Source organism: Microcebus murinus, chromosome 4, assembly GCF_040939455.1.
Source record: "Microcebus murinus isolate Inina chromosome 4, M.murinus_Inina_mat1.0, whole genome shotgun sequence".
NCBI lineage: Eukaryota > Metazoa > Chordata > Mammalia > Primates > Cheirogaleidae > Microcebus > Microcebus murinus.
In genome coordinates this window covers 53837206-53865090 of record NC_134107.1, presented here as the reverse complement: position 1 = coordinate 53865090, position 27885 = coordinate 53837206, and the positions used below count along the sequence as shown (strand labels likewise).

At 44.1% G+C, this 27885-nt stretch overlaps 1 protein-coding gene across 1 annotated transcript; it reads left to right on the top strand.

Annotated features, from left to right (window-relative positions):
- Nucleotides 1-8351: 8351 nt before the first annotated feature.
- Nucleotides 8352-27403, top strand: OLFML1 (olfactomedin like 1). Its single transcript, XM_012744202.3, has 3 exons — nucleotides 8352-8875; nucleotides 13277-13565; nucleotides 25623-27403. Exons 1-3 carry the CDS (start codon nucleotides 8750-8752, stop codon nucleotides 26411-26413), a joined length of 1206 nt encoding a protein of 401 aa, XP_012599656.1. The 5' UTR covers nucleotides 8352-8749; the 3' UTR covers nucleotides 26414-27403.
- Nucleotides 27404-27885: the final 482 nt, after the last annotated feature.

The window sequence follows — 27885 nt, the reverse complement described above, 5'->3', positions numbered from 1 at the left end:
CTGTAATTATAGAGGGGTTAAGGACTAGGAAGGAAGATTAAACTTTTACCCACCACTTGAAACTATTCTAGTGCATGACCTCACTTCTTTGGGTCCTAGCCATAAGATATTTGCCCAATCCTGGTAGACGGAGATAGTGTAGAGGCCAGCTAGCCCCTGGATTCTTCTAGGGCCTAGAAGATGCAAAAGGAACTCCAACCAGTTACCTCCAAGCAGAGTGCAATTGAAGACAGCCCTGCCTCTAGGTGGAGCTGATGACCTGCTCTACCACTGACCAACTCTGTGAGCTCCAGGCCTCACCTTCCTAGATACTGCCCCCCATCAGGGGTCCTGCCAAGGCACTTGTCAGCTTCTGGTGCAACCAGGTCACAGACATATCTGAGGGAGAAGCACCGGTGGTGGCACTTGCCTCTCACCCTTCTGGGCTTAGGAGGACTTTGGCAATCCCCAAAGAGCTCAGACACCACAGAAACATGGCCATGGGAAGCCCCTGCCTAGAACTTCCTGCGTTGCCCCGCCCCTGACTGGTTTTTACGTCATCCCCAAGTCACTGTACATGCATACACACACAAGCACAAATGCAATTATTGTGCAGGAGCAGCTCAGAAGAGACTGATGCAGAGCTTCATGTCTCTCCTAGGCAGAGGAAAATTACTGAGGAGGTTGTGGTCCCATCAGAGGTGGGACTTTGTGCATCTCTTTACAGCAAAGAGCTCTCTTATAGAAATTTCTGCATGGGAATGCCAGAGATAAGGCCAGGCTTCATGCGTGCAGCTGCCCACCTGGCACAGATAGCCTACTCTTCTCAGAAGCCTCCTGTCTCCTTAGATACTTGTGACCCTCAATCACAGCAGCTCTCTCCTCTCATCTTATGCAAGATTCTGCAGGACACTTCCATAACCCAGTCTGCAACCAGAAAAGGGTCACTAGAGGTGACCCCACCTCTCTAGGGCTGTGATATGTGCATTCAAGCGAGGATCATGTCAGAGACCATGGCGTTAACGAGTAAGGTTTATCAGGGCTGCCATTTCTGTTGAAAGGTCGGCATTCACACGCGTTGTTTGCGACTGATTGCTAGCCTGAGCGAAGGCCAAGCTGCAGCACCATGCAGCAGGCAGAGCCATGGACTGGGGCTGGGCCTGGGCGCTGCTCCTGCCTCTGAAGCTGAGGCCGCCCTGTGGGTCCCAGTTTCTTCCCACATGAGGCAGGGGTGGCCCAGTGTGTTCTGTGCTCTTTCACCTCTGGTGTCTGCGTGTCTCTGACTCTGGGGAACTGCTGGTCTCCGTCACTGGGAAAGTCGTGTAGCTGAGGGGAGGCCTGTGCCGTCCTAGACACATACTGCCCAGAAACCCAAGGGTAGGCTAACTCCAGAGGAGGGATGGACACCAGCTTTCTCCCTACCCCTTCTGTTGTTTCTCAGCTCCCTCTTCAATGAGTTTTCATTTTTAAAAAAATGAAAATTGTTTGACCTTGAGAATGTCCTGAAAGCCCTTTTAAAGACTAGTGATGTCTAGCATGGATCATAAAACCAGGACTGCCCCTCTCTGAGCGGAGGAAATTCAATTTTCAGTTAAATACTCCAATAAGTTCTCTCAATTACACCCCAAAGAGCTCATCGTAGTCCTACTAGTAAGCCAGAGGGGGGAAGAGGGCAGCAAGCAGCAAAGAGAGCTCCGTGGAAGACTCTGGACAGAGAAGTAGTTATTAGATGAAGAAAAGAAGGAAAGACGGTCTGTGTGGTTGGTTCACCATGAGGGGCAAGAAAGAGGGAAGATGCCAAGTCCCTCCTGTCCTGGCCTGCTTCTTCAAGCAACAGCCTGTAACCCCATGCCTAGGTCTGTGAGAGAAATCTTCAACCCAGGAAGCTCATGCCACGCAGCTCGTGCTCCTAACAGCACCAAGACAGGGGTGTCTGGGGTACTGAAAGCAAGGACCTTCATTCCCACACGGCATGGCCCCCACCAGCCAGTGCTGCCCCCACCAGCCCTGGGTTGAGATGTGCATTTCTAGGCCCGATGCTCTTATTGATCACAAGAACCGTCACCCATGTACCTCAACCTATGTTTCTGAAAATAAGACCACCCCATTCATTCTATCCATTTTGTCAAGAATATCAATCAGACTTACTGGGTGAAGAGGGAGAGAGGGGAGAAGGTTGAATGATACTTTTCTGAATGGAATACATTCCCATTCAGATCTAAAAAGGATAAGGACTAGTACCTTGAGCATAGCCAGGTGACTGCCTGAGAAGCTTCCGCCCTCTAGTGGTTAAAGTCTCTAAACAAATAGTTTGCACAAAATTTGGCCCAATATTTGGGCTTTTGACACTGGATTAAGACCACCAAAAGAGTTGCTGTGCAGACCCAGCAGGTAACCCCTCAGCTGTAAGTCCTGGGGCTCTGTTCCCAGTGGGCTAAATGTTTTTAGAACCCCAGAGGCCTCACTTGGGAACCTGTGCAGAGAGACCAAAGGTAAGTTCTATTCTGGGGAGAGGCAAAGCCCACATGAGACAGCTGTCCCACCCAAGCCAGCCAGCCCTGGCCCTGGCACCTACTTTCCTTCCCGTGCAGGGAAGGAGCCCTGTGCAGGTGACCATCAAGTAACATGACATCATCTCCTCACCAGCAGCCTTTTCCAGCTGCAGCCACACCTTCCATACCTCCAGAAGTCACTAATCCATCATTGGCTCTCACTAATCAGTCCCTTCCCTGCATGGGGCATGTAACTCACACACACACACACTCCCTGCTCCTTTGCCTACCTGTTACTCATGTTACAGATCTTGGTTTAGATGTAACTTATTTGCAAAGACTTCCCCGAGACTTCCCTGAATATAGACTTTCTTGGGAAAGAATTAGCAGGCTCCCAAGCAGGGAAATTACATAATGAGGTTTGCATATTGGCTCCTTTACCCTGACTACAGTGCAGGTGCTCCACTCAAAGGGCTCAGAAGGGAGGCTGTTGTAAACACAGAATCTGGCCACCAACCTGACTCCTCCCTTTTTCTACTCTCATTCAATCAGCAACCAAGTTTTGTCAATTCTGCATCCTAAATACTTCTCAAAGGCATCCAAGTAGCTCTCTCTCCACTGACACTACTCTCGTTCTTGCCCTCATCATCTCTCCCCAAGTCACTGCAACAGCTGCCTAATCTACCTCCCACCTTGAATGTAGCCTTGTTGCCCTCGAATCCATTCTTCACCTGGCCTCCGGGGGAATCTCTCTGAAACACACATCTACTTATGTTGCTTCTCACTTACTTGAAACTCTCTAGTTGTTTTCTCATTGTTCTTACCATATCACCTAAAATGTTAGGTGTGTCCTACACACTTGGCAAAGTCTGGCCTCTGCTATCCTACTGAAGTGGACACTATGGTGTGTTGCCCAAGTTTACCCTTTAGGGTAAGGACTCTCATTGCCCCAGCTGTGCAAGTGTTGCCATTAACACTAACACAGTGGAGGCCCTCTCCAGGCATTGCCCTCGGACAAAGGAAACGGCCTCACCCAAGATTATATAGTCTCCCTCCTCGGGAGCAGCCTGCATCTAATGACTGCTTAATGCAGGAATGCCAGGGCCTGGTCCCCTTGCCTCAATTTGGGACATATCTGATGGGCCCTCCTAGCTCCAGAGCTCCTCGTGAAATCAGTTGAGGCCTGTGCTGCTTTGCAACGGCAATGCAGTTTAACTTCTCTCTTTGCCCAGTCATGCATCCTTCACTCCCCAGCAGTGTGGCTCCAGAGAGCACAGCCCAAGAACCATCTTACATGTAAATTGGTCTCAGAGTCTATTTTCTGGGGAGCCTGACCTACAAAGCTCTCCCAGCCCATCACTCGGTCACGTAAAGTTCATACGGAACTTTTATCAGTTCCTCAAGTTCACTGAGCTCTCTCTGATATATGGGTCTTGGCATAGCCTGTTGCTTCTGTCCAGAGCATTTCCTGCCTCTTCTCCACACTATTTTATAGGAGTAATTCCTACTTATCCTTCATGTCTCAGCTAAGATGTCACCTCCTTTAGGAAGTCTTCCCTGATTCACCAAACTCAAATGCTCTACCTTCATGTCATCATGCCATTTATTACTACCTCTTTCAATGCTTAATTAGAAAAATTATAATGCATTATAATTATGTATCCATGTGATTATCTCCGCTACTAGATACATTCTCTATGACAGCAAAGAATGTGTCCATTGTGTCTGTCATTGCATTCCAAGTGCATAGCCTGATACCTGGAACACAATAGGTACCCCCAAATATTTATTAAATAAATGAATAGAAAGTAGGAAATGATAAAGCCCTGCATAAGGAAGTAGCAGTAGGATAAAATAGAAGGGGATGTAATTAACATACATTTAGGTGATAAAATTAATAAATCTTGGTGTGCTGATTAATTGAACATAAAAATAAGAATTAGGCTGGGTGCAGTGGCCTATGCCTGTAATCTCAGCACTCTGGGAGGTGGGATGATTGCTTGAGGTCAGGAGTTCGAGACCAGCCTGAGTTAGAGCTAGACCTTGTCTCTACTAAAAATAGAAAAAATTAGCCAGGCATGGTGGCAGTCCCAGCTACTTGAGAGGCTGAGGCAGGAGGATTGCTTGAGCCCAGGAGTTTGAGGTTGCTGTGAGCTAGGCTGATGCCATGGCACTCACTCTAGCCTGGGCAACAAAGTAAGACTCTGTCTCAAAAAAAAAAAAAAAGAAAAAGAAATGTCTGTTCTATATCTAAGTGCCAATGTCCAGTAGCCAGGTGGAAATAGGGTTTGGAGCTCCAGGTTTAGGCCTGAACTTGAGAATCATCAGTATATCAGCCAGGAAGTTATCTTATCAATTCACTTCTTGCCATGAACATTTTGCACACCCCCTTGGAATTGCTCCATTTTGTCCCCATACTGCCTCCTAAAACTCACTGTGCATCTGCACTAGTTTTCTCAGACTGCCATAAAAAAATGCCAGAGAATGGGTGCCTCAAACAACAGAATTTTATTTCTCACAGTTCTGGAGGCCAGGAGTCCAACATCAGGTGTCGTCGGCAGGTTTAGTTTCATCTGAGGCCTCTCTCCTTGGCTAGCAGATGGCCATTTTCTCCCCACATCCTCATATGATCTTTACTCTGAGCATCTACTTCCCTGGAGGTCTCTCTGTATGTCCAAATTTCCTCTTTTTATAGGAACAACAGTACTGGTTTGGATGAAAGTCCATCCGAATTACCTTATTTTAACTTAATCACCTCTTTAAAGACCCTACCTCCAGTACAATTACATTCTGAGGTTAGGGGGGTTACAACTCCAACATATGAACATGTGAGTTTGGGGGAACCACATTTCATCCCATAACAGTGCTACATTTCCTCTCTTTCTCCTTCCATACTGCTGCCCTATAGGCAGGGAGCCCACACCTCTCTCCCAGAGCACCAATGCCCAGATTAGCCTCCACCTCAAATTTCCAAGATTCAGACTTCAAGGTGTCATGGGGGTTATTCTGCCTGGTACGGGGGTGAGGACATGGTAGGAAGACTTGCAGGACTAGTAAGAGTTCACGAGTTACAAAAGGGAGAGACATTCTAGGCTGAGGCACCTGCATAAGCAAAGATACCCTATGTTAGGTTTCATGGGGAGTCTGGGAACAATTAGATGTGGCTCTTGTGGAGGATGAGTGTGGTGGATGCTAATAGGCAAAGCAAGAAAGGTTAGCTGAGGTCATATTGTATAAAGCTCTCATTTTGGCCTAAAATCAGCAAATGCTTTATCTAAGAGAGGAAGATAGGGAAATAGAAGCTGTTCCAATCACTCATGCAGGAAATAATGCAATTAACTTGCAAAAGGCTGGAAGATTTGAGGATGACTTGAAGCAAATAGCTATTAGGAAGTGGTGGGAGGAAGGTGTGGTGAATGAAAGATAAAGGGGAAGAGCTGAGGATGGGGGAGAAGAGAAGAGAAAAAAGGAGGAGACATCCTATTGGTACCTAAATGATGAATTCTACCATCCCAGGTGGGATTCTGTTGAGTTGGGCTCTGCCTCCTCAGAAAGGCAGAGCTCTCCTCCTCGCAGACTTTCCTGGAGTAGATCAGCACCTTTTAGCAAAGTAGCGGGTACTGGGAGCAGAGAAGGCTCTAGAAGGCAGGGGGTCAGTTATTGTGGAGGCACAGTAGTAAAAGGAGCCACCAGTGATGAAAGTGGCAAAGATTCCAAAGAGCATGGGGATCTGTATGAGATCAGCCCCAGGGGGCTAGCTGGGCTAAGGACTGACACATCCAGTCTGACTGGTCATTTAGGGAAAACAGCCAGCTCAGGGCCGAGCTTGCAGATCTAGGACCAGTGACTTGAATCCAGCCACACAGAGGAAATAGTGGTGGATATCAAAGAGTTTAAGTTTCCCCTCTCACAATACTGGGGCAGGAAAGCAGAAAGAGCAGACACTTGCAAAGGAGAAAAGAGCTTGGCCACTGTCCTCACTAGTGAGCTTATAGCAGTGGTCAAGGCCAGAGGTTGAATGTAAGGAAGAGCAAACTGAATGATTTATCCCAACTTCAGGCTCAGGGGCAGCAAGCCATCGTTTTCACCCTTACCAACACAGCACCCATTGAAGGACTGGTCTAAATAAGGGTGGCCACAGATGGCCCCCACGTGTCCGTCAAAGCTGGGACCATCTGCAAGATGAATGTGGTTTTTATTTATGAAACTTCTACTCACAAGAACATGATGCCCCATGGCTCATCAGTCCTGATAGGTTATGGGTTCCAGCTGTGGGATTTGCTGCTCCTATTTGGGATTGCAAAGAGTAAAGGTCTCCAGCTAAGACCAGGTGTGGCCCATCAGAACACAGAGGTCAGGCTTGTCCCTGTGAAGTAGTTGGTGGCTGGGGAGAGTGTGGTTTGAGGCCTGAATTACTGGCAGGCAGAGGGGGTGCCTGCCAGTGCTGGGCCAAGCTCCTCGGAGCCCATCCCAGGGATACAGGGGCAACAGCAACCCTGAAGCAGCCCGAGGCTTCGTGCTACAACTGAGGCCTCCCACTGCCTTCCCCCTCGTGGCCTGTCCAGCAGTTCTTTAGACTTCATTAGTATTGCATGTATATTTCATCATAAAAAGAAATAACATAAGCATGCTACAGAAAAGCAAGGAAATGATTACTAAACACCACCACCCAAAAGTTAATTGTGAGACATTCGGAGTTTTCCTCCACCTTATCTGTCTTAGTTCACAGTCTGAGTTAGGACTGAGACACTCATGGAAGAAAATCAATTAGAGTATCTTTACTATAAGACTCTATTTGACAACGCCAGACATGGAAAATTTCAGAGAGCACATTCTTACTTGGAGAAGGAGCCTGCGTCGGGCAGAACTTTTAATAAGGATTTAGGAGAAGTCAGGGGGAAGTGCAACTAGTTTAGGGAATAGTTCAAAGATGGTTCTCAGAAATAGGAGGGATTATTTTTAAGGATGAGGAGCTACTGTGTGGGATTTTACCAAGGAGAGTGGAGAGGAATAGTCAGTGGATGAAGTCATATAGAAGAGGAATAGGGAGGAATATCTACTGAGGACAAGGACATTCAAGGGCCACCAGTGGAAAATTCTCAGTCCATTAGTGTCTCTTGCAGGGACCAAAGGCAAACCCAGGTCTTCTGACTCCTGGAGAGAGCTCTTTCCACATCCAAGAGTGGAAATGCCCCAGCCTTCCTCACTTTGGTAGGTGATTGAGGAAGAAGGATGAGCAGTCCTGGGCCTACCCATGGAAAGAAAGGTTGAGATAAGTAGAGGCCTGGACAACAAAGGCAAAATTGGGATATTTTACCACTTTGCCCTGGGGATACAATTTATCTTCAACCAGACCAGGGCCTACAGGAGTTGAGTCCTATACATTTCTGGTCTGCAGCTACATGAAGGGAATTCTGCCACTAGTGATTGAGAAAACTCAAGGACTTCCCTACAAAGGAGTTTTATTTCCTAATGGCTTGGCTCTGGAAGCATCATTATATCAATAATTTTTGTTTCTCTTAACCAAATTCTTGTCAGCTCAATCCTGAGATTTTTCAGCTGTGAACCTGGTCAGCCTCCTACGTAGCCCATTATACCTTTCTGCCCAATGGGCAAGGCAGCCCTGTGTACTGGCCATTCAGCGATAGCGGTACATTAATGTTCATTTTTCCTGCTGTGCCTTTAAGAGCTGCAGGAATGCAAAGGAAGTCTGGAGGAGGGGTGGGGTCTCCAAATAGGACTTCTGGGAAAAAGATCCTAGAAGTTTTTGCCAGAAACTAAACTGATATTCTGACCCTGAGAAGTTAGGAATGGTTTGGGTCAGGCGTGTGATTGGACAGCAGAATTCACTAGGGAGGAGGAAAGCAAAAGTAAAAAGGAAACAGATGGGGGAAGGGGTTGGGAAGAAGCCCTCTCTACCTCCACCCCAATACACACGCACCGAAGCCTGGAAGCAGCGGCATTCCACCCCGAACCTGGGGAGGGTCGGTGTGTCAAGGGTGAGGGCGACAGATGTTGGACCCAGGGAACTCTCTGCCACAAGTTGGCCTACAAGGCCTCCAGGGACCAGCTAGCTGACAGCTGGACTTGATCACCAGCTTGCAAACTGAGATCATGCGTCGGGTGGAATAACAAGCAGACTTAGCTCTCTGGCTGTGCAAGACGCTGTTTTTGGAGGATTTGCCACAGCAACAGATAGAAAGCAGGAGACCACCACCTGGACCCTTGAATCTTCTTCTACAGCATAAGAGATTCCAACCCTTGGTGTTTGCAGGAAAATGGTGGCTCTTTGGCGAGCTTCTGCGTTGCTGGTTCTGTTTCTCGCAGCTTCTCTGCCCCCTCCGCAGTGTGCCCAGGACCCAGCCATGGTGCATTACATCTACCAGCGCTTTCGAGTCTTGGAGGTAGGTGGCATCTGGGCACTTTGGACAGGAAACATAGCTCTCAGAAGTCACCTTATTTCACCCATGCTTCCCTATCTACTGAGATGCATTTTTCCCAGATAGTAAATGATAAACACATTGCCAAAGTTACACTTTTTTTTTTTTTTTTTTTGAGACAGAGTCTCACTCTGTTGCCCAGGCTAGAGTGCCGTGGCGTCAGCCTAGCTCACAGCAACCTCAAACTCCTGGGCTCAAGCAATCCTTCCTCCTCAGCCTCCCAAGTAGCTGGGACTACAGGCATGCGCCACCATGTCCGGCTAATTTTTTTCTATATATTTTTAGTTGTCCAGCTAATTTCTATTTTTAGTAGAGACGGGAGATCTCGCTCTTGCTTAGTCTGGTTTCGAACTCTTGACCTTGAGTGATCCGCCCGCCACGGCCTCCCAGAGTGCTAGGATTACAGGTGTGAGCCACCGCGCCCGGCCCAAAGTTCCACTTTTAAGTGCTCATAGTCTAGCAGTTGAGAGCACCAGCTCCGGAGTTCAGTCTGTACCCCTCTCAGACTTCGGGCTCAGCTTCACTCTGTGCTCTGATCTGGCAGTTTTTCTCATCTGTAAAATAGGCATAATACCAGAATTTACTTTCTAAGGCTATTCTGAAGATTTAATCCATTAAATCATTGCCTGGCATGATGATATATATCCAAAATGTTGTTATTATTCCATCATTCATTTTTTTTAGTATGGAAATTTTGGGTCACTTTTTCTTCATGTTTTACTGTATCAGGATGATAATACATTTTAGCTTTTCATTTTTGTGTATGTGATAAACCATTAGTTCAGTGTAAAAAGTCATGATAGTGGTATACTGACAAGCTAGCTCTTAGTTTCTTTTGCCAAATTGGACTTGGATTTAGAAATGAGCAGATTTTGACAATGTTAAACTAGAGAGAAAGTGTTAGGGCTATCACCTCATTAAAATGTGCAAACCCCAACATTTTCTTTTCTTTCTTTTTTTTTTTTTAAAAAAGATCACTGAAGTTAGGTATTCAGGAAACTGAGAGGCTGGATGAATAGTTCTCAGCCCCTTTTTCCATCTTTGTGCCTCATAACAGTTTTCTTATAACACCTTTATTGAAATAAAATTCGCATGCCATAACAGTTACCATTTTTAAAGTGTAGAGTTCAATGGTTTTTAGTGTATTCAGAGTTGTGCAATGATTATAACAGTTAATTTTAGAGCATTTTCAGGGTGATTAGGTTTTTTTAAATTTTTGTATGATTTTATTTATTTATTTTTTAATTTCAGCATATTATGGGGGTACAGATGTTAAGGTTATATATATTGCCTATGCTCCCCCTCCCTCCTTGAGTCAGAGCTTCAAGCATGACCATCCCCCAAATGTTGCATGTCTCACTCATTATGTTTGTATATACCCATCCTCTCCTTCTCCCTCCCACCTACCTGACACCTGATAAATGTTTTCCTATATGTCTGCTTAGGTGTTGATCCATTAATACCAATTTGCTGGTGAGTACATGTGGTAGTTGTTTTTCCATTCTTGAGATACTTCACTTAGTAGAATGGGTTCCAGCTCTATCCAGGAAAATACAAGAGGTGCTATATCCATTGTTTCTTAAAGCTGAATAATACTCTATGGTATACATATACCACATTATTAATCCACTCATGTATTGATGGGCACTTGGGTTGTTTCCACAACTTTGCAATTGTGAATTGTGCTGCTATAAACATTCGAGTGCAGGTGATTTTTTCTTAAAGTGACTTTTCATATTTTGGGTAGATGCTCAGTAGTGGAATTGCTGGATCAAATGGTAGATCTACTTGTATCACTTTAAGGTATCTCCATACTGCTTTCCACAGAAGTTGAACTAGTTTTCAGTCCCACCAGCAGTGTAGGAATGTTCCTGTCTCTCCACATCCATGCCAACATTTATTGTTTGGGGACTTTTTGATAAAGGCCATTCTTACTGGAGATAAGTGATATCTCATTGAGGTTTTGATTTGCATTCCCCTGATGATTATAGATGTTGAGCATTTTTTCATATGTTTGTTGGCAATTATTGTCTTCTTTTGAAAAATTTCTGTTCATGTCCTTTGCTCACTTTTTGATAGGTTTGTTTGATTTTTCCTTGCTGATTTTCCCGAGTTCTAAATAAATTCTAGTTATCAGCCCTTTATTGGATGTGTACCTTGCAGAAAATTTTCTCCCATTCTGTGGGTTGTCTGTTTGCTCTCTTGACAGTTTCTTTGGCTGTGCAGAAGCTTTCTAATTTGATCAGGTCCCATTTATTTATCTTTGTTGCTGCTGTGGATTGCCTTTGGGGTCTTCTTCATAAATTCTTTGCATAGGCCAATGTCTAGAAGAGTATTTCCAATGTTTTCCTCTAGAATTCTAATAGTTTCACACCTAAAGTTGAAGTCTGTTACCCAGCATGAGTTGATTTTTGTGAGAAGTGAAAGGTATGGGTCCTGTTTCAGTCTTTTATATGTGGCTATCCAGTTTTCCCAGCACCAGTTATTGGATAAGGATTATTTTCCCCAGTGTATGTTTTTGTCTGCTTTGTTGAAGATTAGTTGGATATATAAGGATGGTTTTATATCTGAATTCTCTGTTCTGTTCCACTTGTCAATGTCTCTGTTCTTGTGCCAATACAAAGCTGTTTTAATTATTATAACCTTATAGTATAGTTTGAAGTCTGATAAATTGATACCTCCTATTTTAAAACCCAACATTTTCATAGCATGGACCAGGGGTCCTCAAACTTTTTAAACAGGGGGTCAGTTCACTGTCCCCCAGACCGTTGGAGAGTGCGCACTGTGGGCCCGGGATGATTCGGCTGCTAAGGAGAATAGGCAGAGGCAGCAAAAACACCCGGAGGGCCGGAAAAATGTGCTAGGCAGCCTGCATGTGGCCTGCAGGCCACAGTTAGAGGATGCCTGGCATGGACAGACTCCCAGGGACAAATATAATCCTGCTGTAGCCATGACCACACCCTGGCATTGACTATTTCGTACTTAAAGCCTTACTTTTGTACAAGTTAAATAGATAAATTATCTTCTTAAAGACACTCTTATCTCTAATAATTATTTTCTATAGTTGCTGAAAAATCTTCATGTCCAAATTATTGGTCTTATAGTTATAGTCAGGGTAAAATAATTCTGCACAGCAGGCTGAATGCATTTCCCAAGTTTGTGCAGCAAACAGACTGAAGCCTGGAAGCAGTGGATGAAATATTCCCAAATATTCCCTCTGGCTGCCTTTTTACTTGTTACCTCCCCAGACGTTACCTTTCTCTGGCTCACCTTCTTAAAAGTGCCAGAACGATGTCCAGCCGTGGTCCCTCTGCATTTAGCACCTCCTTTCCCTGGGAGCTGGGCCAGTTAAATCCTTGCAAATTGTCCTTTGACACCTTAAGAGTTAGTCTGCAGACCAGGAACTGCTGAGACTTTCACAGCTATGAGTGTGGATTTGAAAAAGCTAGGGATATGATCTAGAGAAGTCTTCCCACCCTAGTCTTACCCTGGGAGTGAAGCCAAGTCCCAGGTGGTGGTCACTCTGTTAGCCAGTGCAGACACTTAACAACAAAGTGATATAATTCCCAGCCTGAGGGGCATGTGTCAGAGGGGTAGGGAAAAAGAGGACAGGGATTTAGGGAATTATTTTCTATTTTTCTCTCTCCTCCCACTTCAAAATGGACAGTTTTCCATATTGCTGTTTGGAGTATAAATTTTCACATGTGTGGAGAGCATTTTGGGAAATTGTGACAAATGATCTTTAAATATACATACTCCTTGACTCATCAATCCCATTTGTATTCATTTATTCTTTCATTCAACAAATATTTATTGAGTACTCCTAGGTGTTGGCCTTGTGTCAGGTGCTGGGGATGGAGTTTATTGTGGAGATCTATCCTAAGGAAACAACCAGATATGTACATGAAGATGTAAATGCAAATACTCTTATTTCTTACCATTGTTTGAATGACAAAAAAATGAAAACTATGCATAAATGTACACCAAAAAGAGTCTAACCGAATAAATAACAGGGTAATAATTCAAATGACTGCTCTATCTCATTAAAATTAGGGTATAGGTATATATTAATTGGTATTGAAATATGTTCACAATATATCAGTAAGTTAAAAATGTACAAATATAGGTAGCAAAATCACATTTTAAGATATATATATATGTCTGACTAAATGCTTGGGAAAGTTTTTAAAAATTGATACACTAAAGTATCAATATCAACTTTGAATTTAGAAATTATGGGTGATTTTAATTTTTGCCCTTTATGATTATTTGTATTTTTCTAATCTTTTTCTATGAATGATAGCTATTTATAGTCCTTTGGTAACTTAAATAACTCTAATTTGGGGATTTATTTTCTGACTGAAGCAAGGGCTGGAAAAATGTACTGAAGCCACGAGGGCATACATCCAAGACTTCCAAGAGTTCTCAAAAAACATATCCGCTATGCTGGGGAGATGTCAGACCCACACAAATGAGTACAAGAGTGCAGTAAATAACTTGGCACTGAGAGTCGAACGTGCCCAGCGGGAGATTGACTACCTGGAATACCTTCGAGAATCCGATGTGTGTGTAGAATCAGAGGACAAAACGCTGGCAGAAAAGCTACTTCAAGAAGCAGAAGAAGAGAAAAAGATCCGGACTCTGCTGAATGCAAGTAAGAGAACTGTGTTGTTTCCTACCCCTTCTAGGGACCAGCACACTCAGAAGCAGACTCAGCGCACTTAGGAAGCCTGCCCGAGTCATGAGAGTAAGAACTAGATGTGTGCTTTCGTGTGCATATGCTGGGACAGAAACCTGTGCAGGAATAGGTGTCCAAAAGAAATCATTCTCAGAAAGCAGCTTTTCCTTTCACTAGGAGTGTCTAAAGACCCCATCAAAGGTCAGGGCTACAGTATCACAGGTCAGCCCAGGGAGGCCACCACCCGATAGATCTTGGTTTGGTGGAGGAGTGTGGTCCCAGAGTTTTCCAGGGCGAGTCGCAGGTTGGTGGACTCTACATACAGTGTCCAGGGAATAGAGATCAGCTGCAAATGTGCCAAGAAACAGTCTGAAACTGGAAATGGCAACAGCCAACCATCAGAGCTGGGAACTGTAGTAAATTATTATTGTGTGCATTGTCTGGGATGATGATATCCAAGGGATTTGTCTCCAATCTTGTGATATGTCAAAATCACTTCTGGGCCATTAAGAATAACGTTTAGCAGCTCAAATTATGTAAAAAGTATTGAGCAATAACCACAAATGACATGGAAAATTTCCTTGAGTTCATTTCATTAAAGCAATGAGAGAGATGAGTGGTCCACCTCAGTCTGTATTCTGAGGTGACTTCATTGCAAATAGGAAGACTTTATAAGCTAGTTATGTTTGCCCCAAATTCAAGAAACTCCATCAGGGAAACAACACATAAATTGAGTGTCATTGTTGTGCTAAGGGTTTCACATATCTTCTCAATGTAATCCTTAGAAGAACTCCATGGTCACTATAAGAAAAAGGGTCTTTCTAAATGAGGTGACACCTGAATTTTGAACAAACAAGTTAGAGAAGAATGAGCAGAAGGCACTTCAAGTGAAGGCACAATACATCAAAGGCATGAGGGTGTGTAGCACTTTGATGTGTAGATCTGCAAATGTGGCTGAGTGAAAGCCACTAATATACAGAGGGGTGAGTGTAGGGAAACAAGGTTGAAGAGTTCAGCAGGACCAGGTAATGAGAGACCTTGCATGTTAAGCTAAGAAGATTGACATTGACTGGAGAAACCACAGAGAACCACTGAACAATTTTAATCAGGGGCATGATATGGAGAAAGAGGATAAGACCAGAGAGAGGAGACCAGCAGGGGAATACTGAAGCAATCTGGGCAGCAAGAGATGGTGTTGGCAGTAAATGTCATGGGCCAGAAAAGAGCAGATGGAGCTCTGTTTCATGTTCAATGCTGTGTCTCCAGTGTCTACAATGGTGTTTTTGTTCAATAAATAATTGTCAGTGAATAAGTGAACAAAATGAATGAATGAATGAATGAATGGAGGGATTGTCAGCACAGGCAGAGGGGATAGTTAGGCTTTGAGAGAAAAGAGAACATCTTATCCCTGAGTCAGAAGAAAGAGAGGAGGGGGCCTGTTCTATAATATGGAACAGTTGATCAAGTTGGTCAAGTGAGCAATACTTTTTGGCCCTGACATGGCCCTGCAATGAACCATCCTCTGAGAAAGAGCAGCGGGGGATAGGCAAAGGGTGAGAGGAGGGAATGAGGACCGGGGAAATGGGAGAGGATAGTCCAGCAGAGGATGAACAAGGGCTGCCTAAAAAGCTGATGGAGGATTGGGTGTTAATGTGGGCTGAGCTAGAATGTGTATGAACTTTCACATTTTCAGATAGGACCCCAAGCCTGAACAGTGGTGCTGGATTAGATCCCTGAGCACCTGGTCCCTGGACACTCTCCGCACTTTAGGCCTCCTGGTTACCCCTTTCCACTCCAGCTAGAGCTCAGCAGAGGTCTGGAGATTGGACTTGATGAGTTTTCAACCCCCATCTTCTACTCCATCCTTCAGACCCTGAACTCCTGAAATAGTCCCTCTCTGAGTTCTGTGGTCCATGCATGTTGTTTCTGGAGTTCTCATTTGATGCCTCATTGGCTTATGAGTCAGCCAGCACTTATTGCCCCCACTATTGGATGGGTTCTGTGCTGTCTGATAGGAATGGAGGCATGAGCAGGACATGTCTGCATCCTGCTAGAACTCTCTTACTGCCTCTCTTGCCTCCCTTAGTCTGCCTGCTGTCACATAGGCCTTCCTACAACACAAAGTAGATCATATCACTCCTCTACATAGAATTTTTATTTTTTTTTTGCCATTTGCCATCAGTTATCATCAACAACAAAAATCCATTCAAATCTCATATCCTTTTTATGCAGGAAAGGCCCTTAGGCCCTTTCCAAAGTGGTCCAAGCTGATCTCCAGCTCCTTTTCCCATGACTTCCCCACATGCAGTTGCAATTTACATATATATATATATCATATATATATATATATCATATATATATATATATCTTCCTTTCTACTAACCCTTTATGATTCAAAAATGCTGTGAATTCTTTATGCAGACCTTTGGGGTCGGGGCCAGTGGCCTGCCAGGCAGATAGGCCCCTAGTGCTCCTGGAGCACCTCATTCAGTCCTCCAGCGGAGCATCTCACATATTCAACCACATGTATTTGTGTGTATTTGACTCCTTAACCACTGACATCTTCATTTCTGTCTTCACAGAGTCTAGGTCAGGCCCTCCCATGGAGGAGGCCATAGAAATTACTCACAGAAGAAATACTGATAGCAGAGGCCAAACTTGTAAACAATCATGACTGTGTGATTCATGTTCACATGACTTATTATTTTCAGAGGTTCTCGGGTAGACTCTGGAATGCCAGTTTATTCCCCTATCGTGTACTGTTTGGTATTTTACACATTGTGCCCCCTGTTTTGTTTGTTTGTTGTTGTTGTTGTTTCCATTTCTGTTAGTAACTATTCCTATATCAGTTCTCTAATACTGTACAACAAATTACCACAGATTTGGCAGCTTAAAACAATGCACCTTTTTTTTTTATCTCAGTTTCTTTGGTTGGGAGTCCATGCACAGCTAAGCTTGGTCCTCTGCTTATAGTTGCAGGACTGAAGCCCTCAGCTTCCAGAGGCTTCCCTGTCCGTAGGTATTTACAACATGGCTGTTGCTCCTTCAAGGCCAGGAGGAGACTGCTTCTCTTCAGGAAGCCCCTAAGTACTTCTTTTAAGGGTTTTTAACTGACTAAGTCTTCTACCCACAATAATCTTCTTTTTGATTAACTCAAAAGCAACTTGTTTGGATTTGGAGCCTTATTAACATCTGCAAAATCCCTTCACCTCTGTCTTATGCTGTAACACAATCAAGTACCGTCCTATCCTATGCACAGGTCCTGCCCACACCTTCCCAAGGGAGGGAAATGCATAGGGCAGGCTCACCTGGGGCTGGAAATCATGGGGCTTTGTCTACCACAGTGCCGTAGTCTTCTAAGCCCAGCTGGTGCTGCTAATTACCTGCATCTGCCTTCTTCCTGAAAGACTCTGATCTTCCTATTTTCTAACCTGGGGCTATAGGGACTGTGCCAGTTACACAATTTCCACTAAAATCCTAAAAACTCAAGTCAGCACCCTTGTGTGGGGAAAGACTTTGAGATTATAGGCTAGGGAGGTGTTGCTAGAGCACAGGGTTTCATTCATACATACACACTTAGAGACTTTGTTTGGAAAACCTCTAGGAATAAATATTATCTGGGCAACTACTAAGGGCCAGGTACTGGGGATAATAAGTAAGGTAAGGCTCTATAATCCACTCCCTATAGAGCTGTTCTCAAGTCTTCAGCCTTTATTTAAAGATGATCCTAAAATGATGTCCACATGAGGGCCTCAACCCCAGAGATGTTTGAGGGTTAGACAAAAATCTTAGAAGCTTAACTCTCTTTCGCCCTCTCCCCTCCCCTCCCTCTTTTCTTTCTCTCTTTTACACACATAACAATGTAGAATGCAAGGGAAGGAAAGTTACTTGAATACAATCTAACTTATATTTAAAAATTATTCAAAGTCCTTGGCATTATAACTGTTATTACTAAAATAAAATTTTGCATTGCACTTGACAATTTAGGGCAAAGCACAGTTAGTTGCCTCAGACATCCAGATCGAAAATTTATCCAACTGATAAGCTTTGGAAGATCCATGGGCTGCATTCTTGTGTGGATAAGAGTATTAACCTCTTTTTAACTTATAAATAGCTTGTGAAGAAAAATTCTCAAGGCAGTCAAAACAAGCCATTATAGCAAATTTTATTGCCTATTGTAGTCAGGCTCCTCTTATTGCAAGGGTGCATGCAAGTCACCTCAAATAACCTTCACCCTGCCGAATTAAATAACTCATATATTATGTTAGATCATGTCTCAAAGAAAAATGTCTGTTGCTACATATTTAAATGTGTCTGGGGCCGGACACAGTGGCTCATGCATGTAATCCCAGTACTCAGGGAGGCCAAGGTAAGAGGATCACTTGGGCTCAGGAGTTCAAGACCAACCTGAGCAAAAAGGCAAGACCCCATCTCTACTAAAAATAGAAAAATTATCCAGGCATCATGGTGCGTACCTGTAGTCTCAGCTACTCAGGAGGCTGAGGCAAGAGGATCACTTGAGCCCATGAATTTGAGGTTGCTGTACACGAGGTTGACATCACGGTGTTCTACTCAGGGAAAAAGAGTGTGACTCTGTCTTAGAAAAAGAAGTAGATATGTCTGGGATCCATTCAGGCAGTATAAATGTGGATGTCCCATATTCAAAGCCATTCAAGACAAAATAATAAAAACCAAAACAAACAAAAAATCCACTATAAATCAAATAAAACATATCTGTGAGCCAACTTCCAAAGCCCATTAGTTTGTGATGAGTGGAACAAAATATTAAGAGAAGAATAAATAATTTGCAACAGATGTATTTACCACAAAAAAGAGGACTGATAATATACATGCAGGTATAAGTACAGGAGAGCATGCGGGGATATGTGTGGCATGGATGTGCCCACATGCACCCAGAATTCCTACATTCATGGGGCCAGCAACATTGGGGTGTGTGTACAGTACAGCTTATCCTGTGATTTCTCCTGTAGAGTCCATGCCCATGGGTCACAGTGTGGTCCAGAAAGGTCTATGAACACAGCACTTCTTTTGTTTATCCATCTGAAAGGTCTGTGGCCTATGAAGATATGTCTAGTCCCATCACTTTGTACACTAACAGAAGGTTAGCTTGTGGCTCCAGGTGCTATGAACATCCATTCATTCTCTCTATAACTCATTCATTCATTTGACAAATGTCTGGCTGAATTCTAGAAATATGTCAGCATTGTGCTAGGCATTAGAGATGGAACATTGGATAGGATAACCTCCCTGTCCTCAAAAAGCTTACAGCCATGTAGAGAAGCCATCTAGACAAACCCAGGGTAACAGCCTGTAGCGATGACTGCTCAGATGGAGGGATGCCCAGGGTGTCCAGAAGCACAAGGGGCGAGCATTCAGTAGACAGGGTCAGGGTTGCCATGCAGATAGGCGGGAATCTGGAATCTGGAAAGTTACCCTCAAGCTGAGGTTTAATTATGGATAAAAGCTACCCAAATGGAGACTAAAGGGCATTTCAAGCAAATGGACTAGGATGTGGTGCCACAAAGGCATAATTGGGTTCACTGTGTTTGTGGAGCAAGTTGTTCAATAGAGCTCAGGTGAAGGAAGGAGCTGTGGAAAGGACATGAAAGAACTAGACAAGAGCTAAGCTCCTTCGTGCTGAACTGGTTCACACTTGCAAGCTGTGGGGAATGAGAACAACATGAATAATAGCAGTTACTATTTACTGCATGCTTGTTATGTACTAGGTAATCTTGAAGCATTTTACATATCTTAATGGGACTATATCATGCAATGCTCATGACATCCCTATGAGATACGAATTCTAATTATCCCCCATTTTATAGATGAGGAAGCTGAGACACTGAGAGGATGAGCAGTTTGTCCAAGGTCACACAGCTTGGACAGCTTGGATGGCAAGCTGAGATCCAAGCCAAGGCAGGCTGGCTCCTCCTGCACACTCTAACCTCTCCCATCATGCTTTTCTGCTGAGTAGTGACAAGCATAGGAGGGTCAGAGCTTGGATGGAGGTTCACTCTGGCCATAGGTTACAGACTGGACTGGCAATAGGGGAGGATGAGGGGACATAGGAGGGAGAGATTGAAGCCAGTGAAGCCACCTCTAGGGCTGTCAAAGGCACACACGGTAGGAGCCCTCTGTTTTGAAGCAGATGTCTGGGCCCAGAAGTTTTAGTTCACAGTCTGAGTTAGGACTGAGAGACCCTGTCTCTACCAAAAATAGAAAGAAATTAATTGACCAACTAAGAAAATATATATATACAAAAAATTAGCCGGGCATGGTGGTGCATGCCTGTAGTCCCAGCTACTCGGGAGGCTGAGGCAGAAGGATCGCTGAGCCCCGGAGATTGAGGTTGCTGTGAGCCAGGCTGACGCCACGGCACTCACTCTAGCCTAGGCAACAAAGTGAGACTCTGTCTCAAAAAAAAAAAAAAAAAAAAAAAAAAAAAAAAAAAAACCACAGTCCCTGTCTAAAGTGCTTGCAAGGAAACAAAGTGAATAAGCAATTCCAAGTCCAGGTGATAACTCCCCTGGAATGGACCACACGGGAAGCTTTGGGCACATAAGAAGGAGCAACTGACTGCTCAGCAGAAGCACAGGATTTTGTTTTGAAGGATGAGTAGGTGCACTCCAATTTAGCAAAGATGAGCTAAGGGAAAGTATTGGCAAAGTCTAAAACTTGTGGAAGGCCATGGCAAGTTTGGTGACTAGTGACCAGTCCAGCGCAGTGGGGAAGTGAGTGATAAGAGAGGAAGTTGATTAAGAACTTTGTATGCTTCACTAAGACATAGAAACTTATTCTGTGGGCAAACAGCATAAAATAGCCCTAATTTTTAGAATAAGTCCACTCCAACAATTTTATTATAATAGTGTGAAATTTTATAATTGGCTACTAGTCTGAGAGCTGTCATCTTTGTCATCTCACTGCCCAATGTCCTACTTATCACTTGGTAGGTATTTGCAAATGTTTATGAACATGAATACAATTCAGATGGTTGAAAAAGTCAAGTTTTATAAAAGTTTTATAAGAATCAGTCAAAATACTCATGGTTTTAGGATAATTCTCTTCTTTTTAATGAATTCATCACTCCTCCCAAGCAAACCTGCTCTTTCTTCTCTTGCTATCTCATGCATCCTGTACCTCATCCTTGAGTCAGTCTAGTTTGGTATCACATGCCTCTCTCAATCTAATCTGTTACTGAGATCTGACCTCTCTTTTTTCTAACTATCCATTCCCATCACTATCTGGATACTTTTCATCTAGTTTACACTTAGAAACTCATTACCTGTTTCCCCCTGTCCCCCTCCTCACCCCCAAACCATTCTCCACCAGCAACCACACCAGTGTTTCTGATACATAACTCAGCTTGAGTCACTCCCCTATAGAGGGACAAGTCTCACCAGATCTGGGGAGTGTTGCTATTAAATAAGGGGGAAAGCATATAAATCATTCAAATAAGTGATACTTGTATATGAATTTACTGCGAGGCCTTGGGTCAAATTCTATCCTAATTGCTTGTCTGCAATTCTGCCTGAGGGGGAAACCACATATTTTCATTTTCTGGTATGGCAGTGGAACCTTGCATGTCATTGTTTCTGTTAAATAATTTGCATCTTGGCTGGACTCAAAGGTTTTAAATTTATTTCCCATCCTTCCTCAACCTTTCTTTCCTGCTAATTATCTCTTCTCAAGAGAAGCACAGCAGGGAGTTTTAACTTACCCTTTTACTTGAACACTAAATATATTTTCCCCAAATCCCCAAAGAAATGTTTAAAAATTAAAGAATATCAGCCCTGAAGAGAGTGTAAAAGGTATCCAGCCTAAACCCTTTGTTTTACCACTGGGACTACTAAAGTTGGGTTGACACAGGGGTTTTTAGGGGGACACATAGAGAGCCACAGCCCCCCAGATCCCTGACTCTCAGACCCAGGCTTCATCTACAAAGGAAGAAACAGGAGAAGCAAAAGGGACATGGGGAAAATTCTGTGTTTCATTTTCCCTAGAACTGTGTTTCCCTGATCAAAACCATGTATCAACCCACTCTTTCGTTATTTCCCCAAGGGTTCTGCATTAGAAAGGAGTAGAAGGAGAAAGAAGAATGTTTGTGTTAGTTTCGGCTGTAATTTAAATGAACATTTTCTAATGGGTGAGACCTTAATGTGCCTTGTTCTTAGGCACACTCCCTGGGTAGCTGGGCTGCAAGCCTGTCGGCCTCCTCTGGGCAAGAGGGATGGGCAGGTTGGGGGCTTCTTAGTCAAGGCCGTATTCCATAATTAGGTCCCGGGAAGCTCATGGCCCTCACCAACCCTTTTCCAGGCACACACACAGGCACCTGCTCCCCATTCCTTCCTATGACAAACCTACACGACCACCGCCATGCCCCTGGGGCTGGCTGGAAGGCCCAGACTGAGCTCTGAGGATGCCATCCCTACCACTTCATAGCTGTGTGACCTTTCCAAGTAATTTGTATGCCTTAATTTTCTCTCATTTGGAAAATGGGATTAAAATATCTACCACTTAAACTTATTATAAGAACTACATGAGTTTCACATTTTTAACATATATTAAAACATCACATTGGTCCCCCATCAATATATAATTATTATTTGTCAATTAAAAATAAAATTTTAACAAAAAGAGCAGGGCATGGTGGCTAATGCTTGTGGTCCCAGCTACTCAGGAGGCTGAGGCAGGAAGATCCCTTGAGCCCAGCAGTTCAAGGATGTAGTGTGTGATGATTGTGCTGTGAACAGCCACTGTACTCCAGCCTGAGCTACTTGGGGAGACCCTGTCATTACATGAGTTAATGTAAACAAAGAGCCTAGCACAGTACCAAGCATATTAGATGTCAGATATTTATTAACTTCTGTAGCCCCTGTGATTGTGCCTTAATAGGAAACAGCTTCTGGGCATTTCTAATAGCCCATGAATGTCCCCCCTCTACCCCATAAAAGTCCTCTATGGTGACGTGCATCCTCTGGGATCAGCATAGAATCTGGGAAAGGCAGAGGCTTCACATGGGACAGGTTCAGCTTATGAAAATGAAAAAAGGGTCTCTTGGGCTCAGGCAGAGATGGGGCTCTGGTAAACAGGGGAGCTCATTCCCCCTCTTCCATGTCACAGGCTGTGGCCCAGTAGCTCGGCATGGCAGGGGTCATTCTGTTAGCTGCTCCTGCCATGCATGGGTTTCCCAGCTGGCCCAGACTTCACCTTCCCAGGGGCTCTGGCTCCCCGCAACCCAGGCCAACCTGGACGGTGTCGACCCAGAGACCACAGGAAGTCAACCCCTCAGGCTGGCGAAGCACGTCGGCAGGGGGACACGGGGCAGGGGGTGGCCAAGAGACTTCTGCAGCTCGTCCCAAGTCTGGCTCTGGCCACAGCCAGACAAGGCCTCTGTGCCCCTGGGAGCGGCCAGTGAGGACATGACGCCTGAAGGGACTGATTTCCTGGGACTCAGCTCTTCCCAGCTAAGGTTGCTCCCCGCCCCTGCTTCTGCCGTGTTCTCTTCAATGAGAAACTTGTGTCTGATTTTTTAATGAAATAATGGATTTGAAAGTATCTTAAAAGCTTAAAAGTGCTTTTCAAATTATTATTTACTTAAGACAGGGCTGCAGTCAGAATTCCGGATGTGCAGTGCTATTTAGACTCAGAAAAATATCTGCTTCAGTGAGGCTATTTTCTTCATTCATCCAACGGATATTTACTGAACCCCCAAGGCACTGTCAAGCATTAGGGTGCAACACTATCTGGGAAGACAAAGGAGTAGAGTCTAGGGTCTAGGAGTGGGAGAGATGGATGAAGAGCTAGTAAATACACAGATAAAATAATTAAGAGTGTGATAAGTGATCTCAAGGAAATAAGAAAGGAGCTATGATAGATAATTTTAGGGTGGACATATTTCAATAGAGTGGACACAGGAAGCTTCTTCAGGAGATGAAACTGAATGTGAGAACTGAAAGCCAAAAAGGAGCCAGCTGTGGGAAGGTCAAGAAAAAGAGCACTCCAGGCAGAAGACTACAAGTGCAAAGGCCCTGGGGCAGAGACAAACCTGGCATGTACACAGGATATGAAGAAAGACAGTGTGAGCTCAACACAGTGAACAAGGGGGGGAGGGTACAGAATAAAGTCCCAAGGACAGGCAGGGGCCATATTACATATGTGCTGTAGGCCAGGGTAAGGAGTTAGGATTTTATTCTAAACATGATAGGAGAAAGGGTTTAGCTAGACCAGTCACACAATTTTATGTTTTTAAATGGATCACTTATACTGCATTGTGGAGAGTATGGTATAGGTAAACAAGAGTAAAATCAGGGAGACAAATTAGAGACTGTCATAGTGGTCTAGGCAGAACGCGATGTTTGATGATTACAGGGGAAGATGAGATGGCTGGTAGAAAGTAAGATGTATATTTGAGCATTTTTATTTGCGCATCCTAACTTAGAGGTAAGTTTACTATCAGGACTTGCTGATGGTGGGTGATAGAAGAAAGAAATTAAGGCAGGTAAGAAATTTGATTGATGGTTCTTGCCTGAGATGGGAAAAGTAGGGAGGAAGAGGGTTTGGGGGATAAAGTAAGAGTTCTGCTTTGGGCGGGTTAGGTTTGAAGATATCTGAGTGGGGATGTTGAGTAGGCTGGGTAAATGGGTTTGGGGACCAAGTATATATCCAGATAGGGCTGAGGATAAAGGTTGGAAGTCATCATTTAGAATTTCCATGGAATTCAGAGCTATGTGATAGGATGACTTAGAAAGTAATTGTAGGTAGAGGAAAAAAAGAGGCCTGAGGACAGAGTATGTAAAAGTGGAAGATGAGAAGTATCCAGCAATGGATGCCAAGAAAACAAATCCAGAAAGATTGGAGGACAGACACAAGGAGAGGTGTCCTAGAATCAAGACAAGAGTTTCAAGGGGATGTAGTGATCAAATAATCAAATTCTGCTGCAAGGTTGATAGAATGAAGACAGAACTGATCCTCGATTTGGAAATAGGGAGGTTGCCGGACACCTTGACAGGAACTAATTTTGTTAACTGTCTAGAATGCTCTTCCCACTCCTTTCTGAGTGTTCAACTCCATTCATCCTTCAATGTCCAATTCAAATGCAGATTCTTTCCTGCCTCAAATGACATTTCCCTTCTCTGTCCTTTTGTAAAAATTTTCACTTTAAGCCCTGCCTAATAAGAAAGAACCATGCCCAATTTATGATTGTATCTCCAGTTCATAACACCTAGCTCAGTATCTCACCTTTTGTAGGTATCTAATGTCTTCCGACTAAATGGACTCATACATTCATGAATGGATTAAAGCTCTTAGGAGGTAGTAGTGATAAGGGCCAGAATCCTTCACTATAACATGACCTTCTCAGGGTTTAGGATTGATATTATATTTTTCATCCTTAATACTTAACACTGTTCCTGGGAGTATTGTAAGCTAAGTACACAGTAGATACTCAATAAAATCTTGGTAAATGGAATTGAATTAGGTGGCTTCACACTTAAGTCATTCTCACTGTGCCAATCCCAAGTTCTCTAGAAGAGTTAACAGGGTCTCTGACCCAACAAATAGCTGTTTATATCCTGAAGTGAATAAAATGCTCATTCTTAGAACTGGATGGTAACTCTCTTAACAGAAACCCATGTAGTCATGTATTCTTTGATTAACTGAATCATACCATAAATTGTGATTGATCTATGTGTAATAACTACTCCAGACATTAAGGAAGAAAAATAGCAAAATGTGAGACTAAATAGGCGAGAGAATAAAGTTGGCTTCTTGCTGATATTTAAATGCCCTTTTTATTAATAAAACTAAATACATGCCTACATTGCATTTTTGCTCTAGGATTTTCCAGGAGAAACTCTTCTTCTAAGGACCACCATTTCACAGCAGAATTGAAAATATTCTCTACTAGTATTAGAGCTGAAAGGAAATAGGATTTACCAGGCATGCAGAGCCTTCTAGAAAGTAGACATCTCATGTTTATAAAGTAACCTCTCCTTTTTTTCTCTGTTTGGCCAGGCTGTGACAACATGCTCACGGGCATAAAGTCTCTGAAAATAGTGAAGAGGACGACAGATACACATGGCTCTTGGATGAAAGATGCTATCAGTAACTCTCCAAAGGTGTATTTCTTAAGTGGATCCAGAAACAATGTTGTTTGGGAATTTGCAAACATGCACGCATTCATGGAGGATAACACCAAGCCAGCTCCCCGGAAGCTAATCCTAACACTTTCCTGGCAGGGAACAGGCCAAGTGATCTACAAAGGTTTTCTATTCTTTCACAACCAAGGGACCGCTAATGAGATAATCAAATATAATCTGCAGAAGAGGACTGTGGAAGACCGAATGCTGCTCCCAGGAGGGGTGGGCCGAGCACTGGTCTACCAGCACTCTCCCTCAACTTACATCGACCTCGCCGTGGACGAGCATGGGCTCTGGGCCATCCACTCAGGGCCCGGCACCTATGGCCATTTGGTTCTCACGAAAATTGAGCCAGACACGCTGGGCGTGGAGCACTCATGGGACACTCCATGCAGAAGCCAGGATGCCGAAGCCGCATTCCTTTTATGCGGGGTTCTGTACGTGGTCTACAGTCCTGGTGGCCAGGGCCCTCACCGCATCACCTGCGTCTTTGATCCGCTGGGAACTATCGGTGAGGAGGACCTGCCCAACTTGTTCTTCCCCAGGAGGCCAAGAAGTCACTCCGTGATCCATTACAATCCCAGAGATAAGCAGCTCTATGCCTGGAATGAAGGAAACCAGATCATTTACAAACTCCAGACAAAGAGAAAGGTGCCTCGAGAGTGATGTATGACAGCCAGAGCACCCGGCTTTGGCAGCTGCTCTCCAGAACACTGAGGCCACATGGCCCCTTCACAGTGTAACATCCCTCTAATCACACGCAGAAATTGGGTCTCGATGCATCCTTTCCCAGAGGTCACTGCCTTAGATATCTTCCAAGAGTTCAGATGAGAGTCTGTCACTGGGAAACTTTCAACAATGTCCATTACTCATCCACACCACCTGGCTCTTGAGGCCAACAGCATTACTTCTGGCCCTTTCTGATCCAGCTTACTTCTGGCCCTTTCTTCTACTGCTCTCAAGCATCTGCCCTAACTCTGCCCTCTTCCCCCCAACATGTAGAACGGTATGCTACCTCCTAAAACTCACTGGCTTTTCTCTCCTCTGGCCTTGGCTCGAGCTCTCCCTCTTTCTCCAATGCCTATTGATATTTTCCTCTTTTTCACTGTCCAATTAAAGTACCATTTCTTATTGAGCTTTAATCTCTATTTCCCCTAGCCCTGCCCTTCCACCAAGCTAGATGGATGTAATAATAGAGTAAAAACATTAACATTTGAATACTGCTTTCCAGTTACAAAGTGTTTGCATGTCATTTAATTCTCATCTCAGCCTTGTGAGATATGCACAAGTCTTTACAATTGGCATTTTAGAAATGAGGAGAGTTCAGGTGAGTCATTCAAAGTAACACTACAAAGTGAAAGAGCTACAGTAGTACAAATCCCACAGTCTTTCCATTGCCCAAGGAAGCATCAAATATGTATGCTTGTTTGCCTAGTCGTTTATAGTCACTGTGTTCATCATTTCAGCCTAAATAATAGTCTGCCCCTTTAGCCAGTTTTCATGTCTGTACAAGACCTTTCCACAGGCCTTTCAAAAGCTATTTCTTCCAGAACCAGCCTAAGGCTGAGGACCCCACCTCTAGCCTCATCTTGTCTTACTGTCCTCTGCTTCCCTCTTCTTGCTTTAAATACAATAAAAGTGACACTTAGCAAATAACCACAGCAGGTTATATTTGTCTATGTACCCTCAGCATAAAAGACTTCAGGGAATGCTGCCTATGTTGGGTTTACTGTGAACAATTCCCAACACAATGAAGCCCTTGGTAAATATTCTAGAGTCTGGATGGAAGCCAGACAGCAGGCAAGCAACTCTCTGCCGCGGCAGGCGTGCTGTGTGGCACAGAGGGCAGTGTGCCTCCTAAGAGGGGCTTCACAGTGTTTCCCACGTGTTTGTCCAATTCAGCTAAGTTCGGGGTCACAAGTGCAGGCTGTGGTGCCAGTCTGTGTCATGTGCCGAGGCCTCTGTCTTTCCAGGTTGGTCACATGACAGGGTTTGCTTTGTGTGCTTGCAGCTGTTTTCCCATGTTTGCCAAGCCCAGGATGGGACAGGCAGCACAGAGAGATATTTTTTTTTCATAGCAAGTAGATTCCTGGCAAAATGGATTTACCCTGCCCGTGGATATAGCATAATTACCCACA

What these genes read in the sequence shown, in the direction of transcription:
- OLFML1 (XM_012744202.3), top strand. Translation starts at nt 8,750, where the DNA reads ATGGTGGCTCTTTGGCGAGCTTCTGCGTTGCTGGTTCTGTTTCTCGCA. An exon ending in AGCGCTTTCGAGTCTTGGAG is followed by an intron (nt 8,876 to 13,276) that starts GTAGGTGGCATC and finishes TTCTGACTGAAG; the next exon opens with CAAGGGCTGGAAAAATGTAC. An exon ending in CCGGACTCTGCTGAATGCAA is followed by an intron (nt 13,566 to 25,622) that starts GTAAGAGAACTG and finishes CTGTTTGGCCAG; the next exon opens with GCTGTGACAACATGCTCACG.